General features: G+C 39.4%; 1 protein-coding gene across 1 annotated transcript; it reads left to right on the top strand.

Annotated features, from left to right (window-relative positions):
- The first annotated feature begins 3,693 nt into the window (after positions 1-3,693).
- Positions 3,694-18,419, top strand: LOC117288042 (fibropellin-1-like). The gene is made up of 16 exons (XM_033768724.1): positions 3,694-3,747; positions 6,179-6,321; positions 7,679-7,817; positions 8,267-8,421; positions 9,076-9,254; positions 9,413-9,996; positions 10,506-10,693; positions 11,824-12,051; positions 12,457-12,542; positions 13,530-13,774; positions 14,288-14,433; positions 14,994-15,160; positions 15,645-15,828; positions 16,151-16,307; positions 17,137-17,237; positions 17,595-18,419. The coding sequence occupies exons 1-16, from the start codon at positions 3,694-3,696 to the stop codon at positions 17,803-17,805; spliced, it is 2,967 nt and encodes a 988-aa protein (XP_033624615.1). The 3' UTR covers positions 17,806-18,419.
- Positions 18,420-18,460: the final 41 nt, after the last annotated feature.

Raw genomic sequence — 18,460 nt, 5'->3', positions numbered from 1 at the left:
CGGCGGCCCAAAGTTTCATGGCTCTGATCCGCCGAATTCTGCGCTTACGATCACCGTTCTGTGTTTACGTGGTAAACAAAATTTAATTCCAAACTTGCCGACCTGCCGAAAATTGAATAGAAATGTGAAGTTTAATTGTCTGAAAATAACAATGTTTGATAGACTCTCAAAAGGCTGTATCTTGGCCGAGTCAAGACGGTATTTTGCAGTAGTGCCCATAATAATATTATACTCAACCCGTTTGGATATTATGATCGTTTAATTTGCTGACGGATATACTGTATTGGTTGATTGTGAAATAAACAGTCAGTAACACAGCATAAACAAAAGCACAACAAAAGATTAAAACAAAATAGTTTCACAATGACCAATGCAGAGCAGGCAATGCCCCATAGTATAAGGCGAGCGGGAAACGGGAGGAGAAAAACAAGACTAAACGGCGAAAAGAAATTTAGAAGAAAAAAGAAAAGAACAGGAAGAAATCACTTCTTGATGTTTAAGTTGGTTGGCTAGATGGACATACGAGTAGACATAGAACAATTATGGCTATTTGTAAAGGTCCACGGCAGTTTGACTTGGTTGTCTGAGGGCTAAAGATGACTCCGAAGACGTAAGGTCTGAGAGGTCATTGAATAGGTGTCCCTCGCCACGCCACTATTTTTTTTTATATGGTCCACTTTTTCCTTCGCAGGCATTAGACTGAAACTTTTTAAAGTAACTGATCACTATGATCACTTTAGTTCGTAAACATGGCCGGGTTTATAAGCCTATTATTAACTTTTCTTGTCAGTGTCTTCTGAATGTCTTCATTGGCACATATCCTCCATGGTTTATATAACTCACACATAGAGGCGTATTATTTTGAAAATGTTTTCACAATATAAACGGACAAGCACAGGGAAATTAGGTCAATGTGTTGCCTTGGATCGGTCGAGTTGGTCTACAAAAAGCGTTTGAAACCATTTTGTTATGAAATGCATATAATTATTATGGGTAGAAAGATGTTTTAAAAGTAGAATAATCAATTATTATAATGATCCACACAGTCAAGTATCACTCAAAATTGCGCGGTTTTCCTTTTACGTCGCGAACTAACTCGGTCGGCCATTTATTTGACTCCCATATTAATGGCCGACCGTCTTAGCCGGCGAGGTAAAAAGAAAACCACGCAATTTCGACGCATATAATTTTGTGTTTAGATCATTGTTTTCTACTTTTACAGTATATTTCTACCCATGAGCATTTTATAACAGAACGGTTACAGAACGCTTTTCAAAGACCAACTCGACCGATTCAAGGCAACGTGTTCCTTTATCTGAAGGAGTTATCAAGAAAGGGTCATTTCCATTCTCCCTTTTGTATGCCTGTCACTTTGAAAATACAATGAAACGGCATTTACGTGAATAATTATTTGCCGTGAACAAAATATTCATGGCGATTTCACGGCAAAGCTTTTCTTATTCATACCGGTAATTTATTGTTCTCGTTACAAAACAGACCCCACAAAATGTTTATAACGGACCCTCACAAAGTTTCAAGCCCTGTTGTTGCTATTTCTAAAATCAGTTTCAAGTGCACACCGATTATTAGAGCCGTTGTACACTTTACGTACAGAAAAAAAAAATTCACAGATTTACAAACAACTTACAGGGTTTACAGAAGGTAATGGTGAAAGACTTCTCTTGAAATATTATTCCATGAAATGCTTTACTTTTTGAGAAAACATTAAAACAATATCAATTCTCGATATCGAGAATTACTGATTTATTTTAAACACAAACCATGTCATGACATGGCGAAACGTGCGGAAACAAGGGTGGGTTTTCCCGTTATTATTTCTCCCGACTCCGATGACCGATTAAGCCTAAAAATTTCGAAATGTGGACCTTGGACAATACTGTTTACCGAAAGTGTCCAATGGCTTTAAACAAAGAGTCAGAGAACCTCATCATAGCTACGTTGTTGTGTTTCTACAAAACAACGGTGATTTTGATAAAAGGCCTAGGTCCAAACAATGGGAGAACAAAAACAATCACGTGCTTTATTACCAGTTCGACAAAAGTGTGAAACGATGTGTGTGTTCTCTATACTTTCCCGATCTGGCACTTCTTGGAGCTGGCTTCACCTTGTTTCAAATCACAATACTCTATAATCAGTAGCAATACGCTATGGCAAAGTCCAGCTAAAGACAATCTGAGCACTAATTGGAAATTGAGTTGTTGTCGAATTTCCAGCTTTTCTACTATAGCCACTTAGGGATAAGTGAACTAACCAGGTTTTTAAATCACTATTACTATTGTGTTTATACACAGTTAAATAACTGAAGTTCAAGTGGGCATTACATGCACTGTACTTGATTGTCTGAAGATAATCATTTTGATGGTTTGTTCTTTGAATGTAACTACACACCAGGTTCAAACATGGAGGCCTGGTTGAAGGTAACGTTTTGCTTCGGGTTGGCTTTACTGCTGCAGGTCAGTACACAAAATTGTTAACTTATCAACCTCAGCGTCGATTAAGCAAGTCACTAATTTGAGTGATTTCATTCGTAAGAGCTTCATTAATCCCTTAAACAATGTGTTATGTCTGTAGTTTGTGTCATTTTCAGATAGATGAAATTGTATATTATAGTAAAATGGCTTACCGTTGCCTAAGTACAGAACACTGGACTCAAGCTTTGGTGTTTCTGATCAGTAGAGTGTGGGTTCGTGTCTCAGTAGTGACACTTGTGTCCTTATAAGCTAGACACTTAACCAAGATGCTTCGTTCTTCGGATGGGACGTAAAGTCGTGGGTCCCGTGAGTTGTGTAATGCACGTAAACGAAGACCTGTGTACTTTTCGAAATGAGAAGGGGTTCACACTGAGTGCCACTGGGCGACGGATATGAGCGATATATCCTTCATTGAAAAAAAAAAAACACTTCTGCTGTTAAATGGTGTTTGAAGTACATTTTTGCGTATTATCTGCTGCATGTTGACGGCGTATATTTGGCCTATTGTGAATTAATGACAATAGTTTGATGTTATGTGTGGGATGTTGCTTTAATATCCATGCCTGCTCATCACTTCAACAAAGAGCCCCTCATATTGATATGGTGAGTGGTGAAGTAATCGAGAATCTTTCTGAAAAGCACAGCAGAATGGTATTCATGCGAACTCAATTTCCCCATTGGCTGAAATGTTTCTTTATTTAAATGAATTTCAATTCGGTTTAACTCAAGACGTTTATTCCGTATACTCTTGTTGGAAAACAGTACAGTGTGGGAAGTGATAGTACATAAAAGCAATAACAAAATCAAAATTTCAGCAATAGCACTTGCCGCTTTTGTTCAGGTAGATCTTGGACCCTTATTAAGGCAATAATATAACATGATTGAGCACAGACTGAAGTATTTTAGTGGCGTCACTTTATACACGACCATGTGGATTACTTTTACGACACCTTTACAGTCCAGCGTTACGAATATACAGTAGACTCACTGTTCTACAGTAGACTCACTGCAAATGTCAGAATAATCGTGGATCACCTGATGAGTGAGTAATTAAAGATAAGAATCACAGATTGTTTTTTTGGAAACATAGTGCATTATTGTTAACGTTTACAGAAAGATACAACAAAAAGTCATTTATATGTGAACATTCTATCTATAACCACCGTGCTGAGCCACAACCTGTCATGCTTATTTTACAAGAATGTTTATCGAGGTTACAGCGGGTATAGCAACATGTCTGGCCGTAGCATGTGCGGTTGGACATCAATCCTCAAAATATCTTACAGAGTTAGGCATGAATAGTTTGCCATTCAACTGTTTTGAGGTGAAAACTTTTACCAAGGGGATCCTACTTGAAAAGTTGTGTCTACAAGGCCTGTATCATCTTTATCTTCCTATCAATAAGATATGTTTTGTGTTTGTTAATTAATTGAGTATTTACCAATCTATGACCCTAGCTTTAAAGACACTGCACACCTTTGGTAATTTTCAAAGAGCTGTGTGTTCACTTGGTGAATTCCAATAAATAACAAATCGGGGAAAATAGAAAACACTCTAATGTTTCACAACTTAAAGGCTAATTACTCAAAACAATTATTAGCAGAAAACCTTACTTTGTAGCGAGTAATGGGGAGAGGTTGGTGGTACAAAACATTGTGCTCCCTCTGAAGTGGAGTAGTTTTCGAGAAAGAAATCTTTTTCTACGAAGTTGATTTAGAGACCTCAAGTTTAGAATTTGAGGTCTCGAAATCAAGCATCTGAAAGCACACAACTTCGTGTGACAAGGGTGATCTTTTTTCATAGTTATCTCGCAACTCCGACGACCAATCGAGCTCAAATTTTCACAGGTTTGTTATTTTATGCTTATGTTGAGATACATCAAGTGGGAAGACTGGTCTTTGACAATTACCAATAGTGTCCACTGGCTTTAATGCGTGTGCTTTATAATTCAGACGTCCAATAAAAGTCTGTTAATACTAATTTGAGTGAGAAACACAAATATCTTTTTCAAAAACCATTATTACATCAGAGGGAGCCGTTTTCTCAATGTTTTGTATGGCAACAATGTTTTGAGTTATTACCAAAAGTACCCGTCAGTGCCTTTTATATATAGTGTAGCATTATCTTTTTGATTGAGGGTGCAAAGCGTGAAGTGTTGCCGTAAATTGTTTTGTATCACCTCGTTACTCGCACCATTACAGGTGTTGTTACACTTCGATCTGATTTGATAACAGCCAGATCAAACTTCGCGAACAGTTTTGACTTACTGCGATGGGAGCACACATAAAGGGATCCTGAGCAAATGGGAAAATTTCATAATTCATAAAGAGCCCACTTTGGGAACGTTACTGCAAAAACTCCAAAACAAGTACCGTAAAATACCACCCCCTCCACCTCCCAAGGGTACACAGCAAAAACCGGGGAGTTACATTGACTCTCCTGGTATCTAATGTGACGACACCGACACGGTGCTATAGTTTCACAAACGATACAGCAACGGGAGACTTTTGGGACGCTTGGTGGCAGCGGACTTACCAGGTAAAATCGTTTGCCATGCTCAGAACTACGTAAACAATGGCAATTTACCTGGTAAGTCTGCTGCCACCTAGCGCTCCAAAGTCTCCGACTGGGATAAATAACACCATGTGAGTGTTATCACAATAATATATACCAGGAATAATCAACTTAACCCCCAAGTTTTTGCTGTGTACTTAAAAAAAAAAATTATTGGGGGGGGGGGGTGTTTTTTATGGTACCTGTCTTGGAGTATATGCATGTAGTTAAGGTACTTGAAATGTGGTTTGTATACTGCATACAAATAAGATTAAAACCAGAAGAAAACAGTCTTTACTTTACGATATAGGATATCATATTTTTCGCTTCCTGAGTGAACAACTGATATCTAATTTTTATTTTATTTTTATTCTGTTATTTGTTTTAAATAATCTGGTTTGTTTTGATTTAGACAATAGATAGCAGCTGTTTATGGTAATATGGGTCATCAAAACTGTTCTATTGGCAACAAAAGTGTACGACCTATTAACTGAAACTTTGTAACAAATAGTAGTAGTATTACATAAAATAATAAGTCAGCATTCGAAGCAACAATGTAAAGGGACACCTTAGATCGGGCGAGTTGGTCTATGAAAAGTGCTTGAACCGTTTGTTATGAAATACATAATTATGATAGGAAAGATGTGGAATATTGGAATAATATACTGATCCATACAAATATGCCACAGAATTGCGTGGTTTGTCCTTTTATTTTGCGAATTAAAGTTTGTGGTGTCCACAATTTGACTCAACAAAATGGCATGCCGTGTAGTTCAAGACGTATAAGGAATTGAAAAACTACAATTTGGAGGCATTATTGTGTGAGTCATTATATTCTACTTCTAAAACATCTTTCCAACCATAATAAATTATTGTGTTTTATAACCCCCGGTTTCAAACCCTTTTCATAGACCAACTCGACCGATCCAAGGTAGCCCTGGCGGCCTTACACTTTCGTATTATACAACATTACAGAGGAAGAGTCCTATACTAGATCCAAGGCAACGTGTGTCCCTATAAGTATCACTTTATCAAGCAGTGGTGACTTTCTAAACCTTAAAAGTCTCCATTACCTTGATATCTCAATAAAATGGAGCTCCATTTTTAATGAATGTGTTTTGTTTTGTCGAAAGGTCTTTCAGCCTGTCAGACCAGATGCCTCAGTGGAGTTTGAATTCATCAGTTTCGAAATGATAGCTGCATGCTATTGTGATCCTGTGTGCGGTAAATGTGACATGTATTTCGAAGTGTGCTTAGACGAGGACATCACACCCGGGTAAGTGTTCCTCATTAATTGAGATATTGGTATTGTGGATTGCACACCTCAGCTTGTCGGAACAAACAACAATATGCCCCTTTCATCCACAAGGAAGTGATAAACTTAATCAATCGGCAAAATGTGAACAAAGTGTATGGGTTAAAATTGTTTTGCTGTATAAGAGTTTGTCTTACAAGGGTTCGTGTTAAAGTGTACATTGTTATTTTACAGGTGATTTAGCGAGTAGGTTTCATCAACAACGTGCGAACGTCGCGTAACCCATTTTTATGCATACAACTGTGGCTTGCCAAGTTTTGCTTACTAGCAAAGGTTACCCTGATTTGTTTTTGTCATACGGTGTATTAACTGTGTATAGCTTTACTTAATTTGGGTTGAACAAAGACAAAAGTACATTTTTGTGCGTGAAATATTTACCTGAGACCTTTGATGTTATTGGTTGAAGTCGACTGTAGTGCTAGATAGCTCAGTTGCTGAAAACGGTCGCACATTAATCCGGAGGTTCCATGTTCACAAATCCAACGGCGTCAATTATAAGTTTTATGTGCTAAAGAATTATATCCCTTTTGGTTTGCTCCAGCAAACTAACACATGGTCAAATATCTTTAACTTAAGGCCGGTCTAATGGTACTTGTAAACGAACATTGACATAATAATAATGATGCTTTTTTACAAACGAAACAACGTACAGACACTTTCGAATAATAATATTATGTCACAGACACAATCTTTGTTTACCCATCTATTAAAGGCAGTGGACACTATTGGTAATTACTCAACATAATTACTACCATAAAACCTTTCCTGATTACGAGTAATGGGGAGAGGTTGATACTAATAGTATAAAACATTGTGAGAAACAGCTCCCTCTGAAGTGAAGTAGTTTTCGAGAAAGAAATTATTTTCCACGAATTTGATTTCGATACCTCAGATTTAGAACTATGAGGTCTCAAAATCAAGCGTCTGAAAGCACACAACTTCGTGTGACAAGGGTGCGACAATGGTGTTTTTTCTTTCATATTAATATCTCGCAACTTCTATCGACCGATTGAGCTCAAAATTTCACAGGTTTATTATTTTATGCATATGTTGAGAAACACCAAGTGAGAAGACTGGTCTTTGACAATTACCAATAGTGTCCAGTGTCTCTAAGTAAGTTACTGTTTGTCAATGGTGATTTTTGTTTTCGCGCAGTAGGCCTACCTAATATGAAAGCTAATAAATTGTTCGAATAATATACAAGCAAAAGCTTTTTGTAGTTTAAAATTTACCATTGACTGCGTCAAATCGGCCAAAAATCGGACATACTAATTATACATATTTTGATAACATTATTTTCTTTTGTTACGTTTTTCAGAAACAATCATTTCGGCCGATGCAGTTTAGACAACGTTCGGACTGATGTAATCCTTGAAAACACTAACCATTTTGACTTCCCGTCAACCATCCCTACCAAGATAAGAAACCCTGAGGTTTTCAACAAAGTAACATGGAAGGTAAGGGTGAAAGTTCTCGTAGATCAAAGACGGTTGTTTTGCTTTTAAGATGAGTAGTCCCCCTTTGAACTTACTGTATTTTCTACAACCTTGAGTTCTATTATTTGTTATTGTATTTACTTTATTTAAGATGTCTCATTTAATATTTGATGTAGCAAACGAGTCTGTCTTGTGATTGTTATTGTAAAATTTAATGAACTTGAATGTTATGGCAACATATAGTTATACTCACCCAAATTTTGTTCAGAGAAATGCTACAGTTAGTTTCCGCGTTTCATTAAAACTCGGACAGAAATCTCTGACGCAGACTAAAGATTCCAAAAAGATCATGAAGCATTTTACGCGAAAAAGATTGGTAGTGTCCGATTTGAGCCTTTCATAATATTTATACACAAGGCACGCAATATTCTTGAGTTAACATTATTGGCTCGCTTTTAATTTGCGTTTAGGGTGGGTTTCGAGTCAAGGTACGAGCAAATGATGAAGATGGCTTTGGCAGTGATGATAAGATAAGCGACTACTACAGAAATGTAGAACTACCTGCTTCACCATCTAAGGCCCTGGCCGGGTGGAACAGCTACGACGTGCGCGACACAAAGTCAAAGTACGTAAATTCATGTACAATATCATATTATAGACATTACCCATATAAAGGGACTGGTAAAACAAAACATAACAACATAATGTATCAAACTATTTCGTCTTTCAATTTCTTTTTTTCGTTTTACTTCTAAACTCTATTGCGTTACCTCAAAATTTTATTTCGTTACACGACAGATAATTCGTCCCCTCGAAATACTATTTCACTCCCGCTAAACACTATTTCGTTCCCCCCCCCAAAAAAAAAAAAATCATGCAGTTATGTCGAAATATATTCCCTCGAAACAATTTCATCACATCGAAAAACACCATGGATGCGAACTGTGAGCAAATTACTATTATGAATGTAATTATAAGAGTTTAATATACCTCTGATACGATATTTGAGAGCGACTATCATTCGCCAGTTTAAACATTTGCTGTATACGGCCTACTCACGCAGCATCAGTCACACAACTGCATGTAAAGCATATTGACGCTCGATGCGTAAAAAAAAAAAAAAAAAAAAAAAAACAGTAGCCGAGAAATAGTGAAACTACAAAAGGCCATTATTAATGTACGAGAGAGAGAGAGAGAGAGTTTTTTTTAAATGACCTATTCACCTGGAAGAGTGATACTTTCTCTTGCTGTAACTTGTTGTCTTTTTTTTCATCGGTAGGTTTTATTTTCAAGTTAAAGTATACTGCAACAAGAACTACTACACGTCAAAATGCACTGTGTATTGCGAACCACCGGACGACGATATTACAGGGCACTACGATTGCGACAAAATTACAGGGGCCAAGATATGCCATAAAGGATGGGCAGGTAACGTGCTTACCGAATTGTCTACGTTTGGTACCAATTGCTTCAGGAAAAAGGTTCATTTTTAAAATGGGAAGAAAACGAAAGTTGTTAACATGATAGTAACTTTTGCCAAGGTAATTTTTGTTGATTAAGTAATTTGAACCACATCTTAATAGTAAAGGCTATTTCACTTGTTCCCAAATTCGTAGGATTGGACTGTGACGTGGATATAGATGACTGTGCGTCGGCACCCTGTAAAAACGGAGCCACGTGTGTTGATTTCATCGGTTTCTTCGAATGCTCGTGTGTACCCGACTTCGTCTACGTTGATGAGTTTTGTGAAATAGACGATTGCGCAACCCAACCTTGTCTCAGTGGAGCTACATGTCATGACCTCATCGGAGACTTCTCCTGCACATGTGCACCGGGCTTCAATGGAAATGATTGTAGCATAGACATCGACGAATGCTTGAGCTCGCCATGTCACAACGGGGGTACCTGCATAGAGGGAGTTGATTCTTTCAACTGTTTATGTTTGCCGGGTTTCGAGGGTGGACAATGTGAAACAGATATTGATGAATGCGATTCAAATCCCTGCCATAACGATGCAACGTGTTTAGATGAAGTGGGTAGCTTCACCTGTTCTTGTGCAATCGGATATGACGGCACTTTATGCCAAAATGAGATCAACGAATGCGAGCCCGATCCCTGCCTCAACAATGCTACGTGCCTTGATCTCATTGGTCACTTCCAGTGTGTGTGTTCTGAAGGCCACTATGGAAACCTGTGCGAGGTAAGAATATTGCAAGGCTAGCTGTGACGTTCACTGCTTGTTATCTAATACTTTTGTTTCAAAGTCAAGTGTTTTTCAGGGAATTTGTCGAACTATATTATGTTTTCGTATTTGTACAAACACGGGATGGAGGCTGGTGTCACATCATCCTGGTCGCGGGATATTACGTTCCCCATGGGGAAATTAACATGGGCTGAAGGAGGAGGTTCAAAAGTAGACCGAGATCAATAGTAGGTTGTACATAATAAAATACTATACGCAGTATCACTAAAGATGTCTTCAAAAACTAAAAGTTTAATCCGCCAATCACTGCAAGCACATATTAATACAAATACTGAAATAGCAGTAGCACAGTACAATCACTGTTATGTAAGGGCGAAAGCTAAAAGGGGTGGCTACATGCACAGGTTAAAAATACCAATTCACCTTAGTCCTAATTTAATGATAATTCTTTGATAATCACTTCTTCGGTAGTAAAACTTGCTCTCTCTTGCGCATGTGTGTGTCAGGTTGACATCAACTACTGCCTGAATCAAACTTGTGCGAATAGTGGAACTTGCGTGGATAGACTGGATGGTTTTCACTGCGTTTGCCAGGAGGGATTCGAAGGTGAAATGTGCGACGTAGAGGTGGATGAATGTGACAGTTCTCCTTGCTTCTTCAACTCAACCTGTCATGATCAGATAGCAGGATATAGGTGAGCCTGTTTTTAAATCTAGGTGCCAGATGCTTTATTGGTGTAGATTTGAAAGCCTGAAGCAGCCAAACAACTAACTTTGACTAGTAACGTAATTTGGGGGAAAACAAACCATGCAGGCTTTAAGATACATAGTCTATACAAGTCGTGCCCGATGAATGAAGTTGAATGCATGGACCCAAGCCAACAACTATATCATCGAAATTAACTGACAAATAATGCTTAACAAGTAAAAGTGGCGAACTTTACACCTCTTGTAGGCCTTCTTGTACCGATTTCACAAACAGCTAAAAGATTAATCTTTAATCCAATTCGCTCTTAACTATACTGTTTGATGTCTTCAGTTGAGTCTAATTGCTTTGTGAAATCGACCCCTGGTTTTGACTATGAATCACTAATGAGCATAATCACGTTGTTCACGGTACTAACGTTTTCTGTTTTGTTGCAAGAACTCTCAAAAGTCGGACAGACAGGTCTTGACTCCTGTTTCGTTATACGTCACAACAGCAAGTACTCAGTTAGCCAACATTAATATCAATGCTGTTTCCAAAATACATTCATAAATACCTCAGACAGTTTCGCTATTCCTATTGGTGGAGAGGGCGTCCCGTAGGTGTGTACAAACCTTTGTTTATGACCAGTACAAATTGTTGACACATGGGCGTGACACGCAAGCTTGCACCGGTTTCTTCTTTCTTATTGGTCGAGAGCAACGGCTGAAACATAATTTGTGCCACATCACGCGATAAGCGCAACGCGCACAGTATTCCATTATAAGGAGTTGTTTACCCAAGGGCGGCGGAGGGCTTTACCATTTCATAGCTGGAGCCGGGTGATGTGTTGAAAGAAATCATTGAACAGTTATAATGTTTGCATTTATTTTACTTTTTGACCAAAATGTGTTGATGTATTTGACCGAAAAGGTATTTATGAATGGGAATCAAAGTGTGTTGAATTGGTTTTCAACTAGTGGTTTAAACCCGCCGAGGCCTGGTTTTTGATAATTACCTCGACTTCGTCTCGACAAAATTATCAAGAACCAGGCCTCGTGGGGATTAAACCACTAGTTGAAAACCTCTTCACCACACATTGATTCCCTTATTTATCTTTTCCTTACATAACATCAAAAGCTGTACATGCCAACCAGGATACGAAGGTACGAACTGTCATGAGGAAACAAATGAATGTGTGAACAATCCTTGTAAAAATGACGCAACCTGTGTCGATGCCATTGCTGGATTTAGCTGTCAGTGTCTTCCCGGCTTCGGAGGGAAGGTGTGTGAAGTTAACATTGATGAATGTTCTAGCTCTCCGTGCCACGACAACGAAACGTGTGTGGACGAACTGAATGGATACAGGTACGATGATTTGAGAGTAGACATTCGATGCTAGCTCCCTAGGTATCGGTTGGCTAGTTTATCAACTTCTAATACTGACGGGAGCTCTTAGTGACTACCTACCAAACATTTATCATGTTGTATTTGATTTACTATATCGCATACTTCCCTCCAGTACTGCACCAATCAGTCAATGAATTCACCATTTAGAGCAAATTGGTCATATGGGATTGTGTTTGTGACTATGGAAAAAAAAAAGTTTTTTAAAGTTGTGTTTGATTTACTATACCGCATACTTCCCTCCATTTCTGCACCACTGAGTCAATGACTTCATCATTTAGAGCAAATTTGTCACATGGGATTGTGTTTGTGCCTCAGAAAAAAATGATGTGGTTGAATAAGTTGTTTTTAATAATTGTTTTTAAGGTGCATGGATGGTGTAAATTGTCAAGAGGACCCATCAACCTGCAAAAACAATGCCACGTGTTTGGAGCAAGACAGAGGGTTTACATGTCTCTGTGAAGCTGGCTACCATGGCGACTTTTGTCAGTACAACACAGACGAGTGTCACAGTTCGCCTTGCATTAATGGCACATGTATTGATCTTATTGATGGGTTTTCCTGCAAATGCACACCTGGTTATACCGGCAACCTTTGTGAAATCGAAGCAGATGAGTGTGCAAGCATGCCTTGTAGGTACGGGTCATGTGTTGATGAGTTCAATGGATATACCTGCTTGTGCTTCCCTGGGTATGAAGGTCTAGACTGTGATTATGAAATAAACGAATGCGCCAGTTCACCTTGTGTCAATGGCACCTGCTTTGAGAAACTTGACATGTTCACCTGTAATTGCATTCCAGGCTTCGAAGGACTACTTTGTGATATAAATACGGATGAGTGTGAAGGCTCACCGTGTGTTCATGGAAAATGCTCTGATCTTGTGGATGGATTCCAGTGTGCTTGTTCACCTGGGTACGGAGGGCCTTTCTGTGATCAAAATATAGACGAGTGTGGAAGCTCACCTTGTGTTCATGGAAATTGCTCTGATCTTGTAAATGGTTTCCAGTGTGCATGTTCACCTGGGTATGAAGGAACTCTCTGTGATCAAGATACAAATGACTGTGCTAGCTCACCTTGTGTTCATGGAAATTGCTCTGATCTTGTGGATGGATTCTCCTGTACTTGTTCACCTGGGTACGGAGGGCCTTTCTGTGATCAAGATATAGACGAGTGTGGAAGCTCACCATGTGTTCATGGTACTTGCTCTGATCTTGTGGATGGATTCTCCTGTACTTGTTCACCTGGGTACGGAGGGCCTTTCTGTGATCAAGATATAGACGAGTGTGGAAGCTCACCGTGTGTTCATGGAAATTGCTCTGATCTTGTGGATGGATTCCAGTGTGCTTGTTCACCTGGGTACGGAGGGACTTTCTGTGACCAAGATATAGACGAGTGTGGCAGCACACCATGTGTGCATGGAACTTGTACTGATCTTGTAGATGGTTTCTCTTGTGTGTGTGTACCAGGGTTTGATGGATTTTTCTGTGACCGAAATACAGACGAGTGTGCTAGCTCTCCATGTCACCAGGGATCCTGCTCTGATCTTGTTGATGGATTCCATTGTGTATGTTCACCTGGGTATGAAGGGGCTCACTGTGATCAAGATATAGACGAGTGTGCTAGCTCACCGTGTCTGCACGGGATTTGTGAGGACTTGACTGGTGGTTTCCACTGCGTCTGCGAGGTAAGTTAACGTAAAGGCACTGCACACTATCGGTATTTACTCGAAATACTTGTAAGCATAAACAGTTACTTGGTATCGAGCAATGTCGATCTGTATTTAGTATTAAACATAGTGAGAAACGGCTCCTCAGAAGAATCAAAGTTTTTCAGAAAGAGGTAGCTTCTCACTTCTTCTATAGGTATCTGTAACAAGAGTTGACCAATTGCGGCAGTTTTTCACAGACTTGTTATCTCATGCACATGGGGAGAATCACCAAGTAAGAATACTGGTCTTTGACTATTACCACGTGTCTTTAAAGTAGGCCCTATTCTTATTTAAACAAAAGATGGCCCTTTCTTATCTTTAACAGTCATCATCAACTATTATGAAAAATCATACTTAAAACCATTGGCAAACACATTTTTTATGCAACCACTACCGTTGTTTGACGTTGTTTTTACTGAACAGTTTTTCGACTCCTATGCGACTTTTGTGAATGTTTGTCTGTGTGTCTTTCTGGTTGATACCCCATAGATTGACTGCAGTAATGGTCGATGTTATGATGGACTGTGCCTTTGCGATGCGGGTTTCGAAGGTAAAGATTGCAGCGTCCAGACTGACTTCTGCCGTAGCTCCCCATGCTCCCAGGGAACGTGCGTTCCAATGGACAATGGTTTTAGGTAAAGGTTTTAAAAGCCCGTTTCATGCTTCCCGCAAATGCGAATACGATACGAATTTCGACGTCACAAATCCGCATCAAATATTTGAGCTCTGTACAACTTCTGACAAACTGTGCTGCCAAAAACAGCTCTATGACGTCAACATTCGCTTCACATTTTGCATTTGAAGAAAGTATGAACCGGGTTTTAGTCTAGTGAACAACTATGGCGAAGTTCATAATATGTTACTTGAAGTTTTTCTATACTGCAACGAAATATTCTTTAGGCATCTTTAAATTCAACTCTTTTGTACATCCGTACCTCTCCGCTTGTAATAAATACGAGTCAGTTTATGTGGTCATTGTTTTTGTAGTATTTACCAAAATATGACCCTGCTTTTATGAAAGTGGGATTGACCCACAGTCGTTTAACGCTAGCTGCAGCCGTAACACCTGGCTGTGTCAGCTTAAAGTAGACTTCGAGTCCCGGGCACAGCAGCTGTGGCAATGCCCACCAGATTGCATTTGTTGGGCATGATGATGATGGTGATGATGCATACAGATTTTGTATTCGTTCCACAGCTGTGAATGCGACCCCTTCCACATTGGAGACTACTGCAAAGAGCTTATCGACAAACCCTGCTCCTTAGGTCCGTGCGAGAATGGAGAATGTTCACCATTAGGTGAAGCACCAAATGGATATAGCTGTTCCTGTGCAGAAAGCTTTTTTGGAACCAAGTGTGATATCGGTAAGGTTCCCTCTCTGTAAAACTATGTTGTTTCACAGCTTAGGAGTTTCTTTACACTCAAGTAATTTCTCAAGTTATTACAAGCAATTATCAAAATATTTTGTTTATCCACATATGTTCAACTAGACGATGGCCCCGATGAAGCCATCTTTCTCACCGTGGCCACTCTATGGCGAATTCCCTGCTTCTTATAAAGCCCATCTGCCAAAATAGCTTCACTTTATCTGCGTCACTATTACCCCTCATAAAAAAGTCTACAATGTGCGATTATTACCTTCCAGCTTACACACTTCAAGTGGGTCTCTATACGAGACAAACTTTGCTTGTTTTGGAGACCCAGGGACGTTATCACTCTCTATTATGCATTCACCTCTTTATTTAGTATTGATTGACTGAGTGGAACTAAGGTAAAGTGCGTTCGGTAAACCATGTGAACTTTGTTTACGATAAGTGTGACCCTTTTACACTTTTCTTTTGATGACAGATTTGAACTCTTTTGGCTGCGTCATTGTTCTTATTGGATCAGTAACCTATGAAGCACATATCTTCGAAAAAAAAATGACGTCACTACTAGATCTGTTGATATCATCAAACCATCTAATGCGAGTAAAAACCAACCTCAATGTAATGGTGGTTAGCATTGAACAGTATAACGCTTCCGGTACAAGGTAATTCGATTCAAGTTGATCGTAGGGGAATAACAGAGTCTACTCTCGAAGGTTAAAAAACCGACATTTATGTAAAAAGTAAAAACTCTTCTATTCACTTTCATGGCAGTGGAAATAACTTTTTATTTAGTTTATGTCACAGCACAATGGTTAACATGTCTTCTTTCATGGTAATGTTTTGTTTTGTAATAACTATTAATTATCGTCAAACTAACTTGCATAATAGCAACTTTTACATTTAAAAATAAAACATTTGTAGATATTTGTGGTTATGACTCTGATTTCGCCGATAAAATATCTCTCATATCTTGTTTTTCCCCAGTGAGACCCTCACAAAAGTAATGTACGTAACAGAGTCATTGACTGGTTACGTTGACAAGTCTCGTATAGAGACAATGGTCAATGCAACCTCCAAAGTTACGGCAATTCATTATCTGGGTTATGACATATACAGAGCTAACGATGAAGACGACTCAAAGGTATGTTTCATTATATAGCGTCTCTAATAGGAGTCTTGTAAAGCATTTGCAAACGGTGTCACAGGAACGACGCGACGCACGACGCGACGGGCGACGGAACGGGCGACGCTTCAGCACGACGCGACGCACATTTGTCGTCCTTGGGACACCATACCCAGGTAAATCTGTCGGCCGGAGATTCTGTCCCTCATATTGGATATCAATTAGACTTGGCCCCTGTCTTTATCCGCAAGGATAAAGACAGGTCCCCGGTGTCAGATCCATTGATTCCATTGGATACAATCATCGTTCGATAAACGTGCAGTGCCCAAGTAGTCACTGCTGACACTTGACAGCGCATCTCTATGTGAAATGACCGAGGTCAGGGGTCAAACTACACATCGGTGTTGCATTTTTTTTTTTTAGGCCGGTCTCTTGCGTTATTCTCGAGCCTCGAAGTGTGACGTCAGATGTTCGTGCTATATATCAATATGCACTAAAGGGGGATGATTAAAACGAGGGCGTTGTAGTTTGTCCACAGTTCGTCGATGGGGGGGGGGGGGGATTCCGGGGGGGGGGGGGGCACACAGAATTTCCGGGGGGAATAATCTCATGCCACACAGGCATGAGATGTTAACAACATAGATTGGTAGCTGTCTTTCTCTTCTGTGGCTATAGACAATCAAAGGCATATTTGATAAACATGCAGGGACTAAGCTTTCAACTTCTGCGTCCATGATTGCTTTCCGGTTTTTAGGGGCGCTGTATCCATGCAGATTGTATTTTTTGCTATATACTTGACCAGCAAATTCCATCTCCATTGTCATGCACATTCTTGTTGTCTTTGCAGATTTCAGTACTGAACCACTGGTATGTGTTTGTCATCCTTGCTATTTTGACCGTCGGAGCTGTGGGTGGCGCAACTGCTTTTTATCTGGGCCGTAAACCAAGGTAAAAATGACCGATATATAACATGTTTATACTTCTAAGTGTTTACAGCGGTTCTGTATTTTGCAGTAGGACACCGTCACCTACAAGTATGGTGTGAGTCAACTGCACAAGTATTGCCACACTATGCCCGCGATGGTTAGTGAGAGGCCTTTGCATGGATATGTTCGATCTAGCTTCCCCTAGCTTCACATGAAGTAAGAAACGGGCTTTACGGAATGAGCACTGTTTGGCTGGGTACAACAAAATGTATTGGTATGACCGCATACCACACGGTGCACTGCTTTAGTGTACACAACCTCTTAAAAATGATAATGAAAAGATTTCCATTTTGCTAAAGACTGTCTTATATTTGCGCAGAATTATTGGCAATGATGAAAGTTCGATCCTTGATGACACTGTGTCGCTGCCCCATCTTGGCAAAAACGTACTGTGGAACCAGTCAGGAATTCTTCGCTACACAAGTCACACCTGGCACAAGCATGGACAAGAAGTTCCGGAGTGCACGAATGTGGAGAATCCAATGTACGATGAAGAGTATGCTGGGGGAACCTCTGAATATAACTTTTAGAAGAACAACTTTATACAGTCTACTTATCATTGGAAACTTATGTTGCAAACTATGAGTCGCGACACAAACGTGAATCTGTTCGAAGCGCTAGAACTTATCATGGGTTTGTATAGGTTTTCGTGCAATAGACCTTTATCACTCTTTCACCACGTTGGTCTTCTTCCTCGTATCGAATAACAGTAATGAATGCTAATAATCATTTGGCAAATAGGAGCCAGACTTTTTTGTTCTTCTAGCCTCGGTTTGGAAACATTGATAATAACGGGAGAAATTCAAGATGGCTGCACACTGATAAAGGTCTATAAGAGCACGAACTTCTATTGTGTTTGTTCTTAAGTTGTTTATGCAATATGAGCATATAATTATTGTTGATACTTTCTTTCTGCTTCTTCTTGCGACCAACTCTTCTTATGTACATTTAGACTAAGGAAAACAAGTACCGTGAAATTACGTCATCGTTTGAGTTACTTTTGTTTATTCCCTTTTTTCAATAATACAATTGTCATTAGAAATATCAGCTCGATTCTTTTGGTAAGCACATTTAGTTATTGATGCTTTTAACATTTTTAACAACTGCTAACAAGTAGCCTTGCTCAAGGCAGTCGAACTATTCAAACCGAAAAAAGACCGCCGCTGTATTAAAACCCAACCGTAT

The sequence above is a fragment of the Asterias rubens genome, chromosome 3, assembly GCF_902459465.1.
Source record: "Asterias rubens chromosome 3, eAstRub1.3, whole genome shotgun sequence".
NCBI classification, from domain to species: Eukaryota; Metazoa; Echinodermata; class Asteroidea; order Forcipulatida; family Asteriidae; genus Asterias; species Asterias rubens.
Note: the sequence above shows the minus strand (reverse complement) of the source record. Positions and strands in the feature narration are given on the sequence as shown.

Excerpts from the sequence above, each read along its gene's own strand:
- LOC117288042 (XM_033768724.1), top strand. The coding sequence starts at position 3,694 with ATGTTTATCGAGGTTACAGCGGGTATAGCAACATGTCTGGCCGTAGCA. Across the intron at positions 7,818-8,266 it reads TCAACAAAGTAACATGGAAG|GGTGGGTTTCGAGTCAAGGT; the intron begins GTAAGGGTGAAA and ends ATTTGCGTTTAG. Across the intron at positions 9,255-9,412 it reads TACCGAATTGTCTACGTTTG|GATTGGACTGTGACGTGGAT; the intron begins GTACCAATTGCT and ends CCAAATTCGTAG.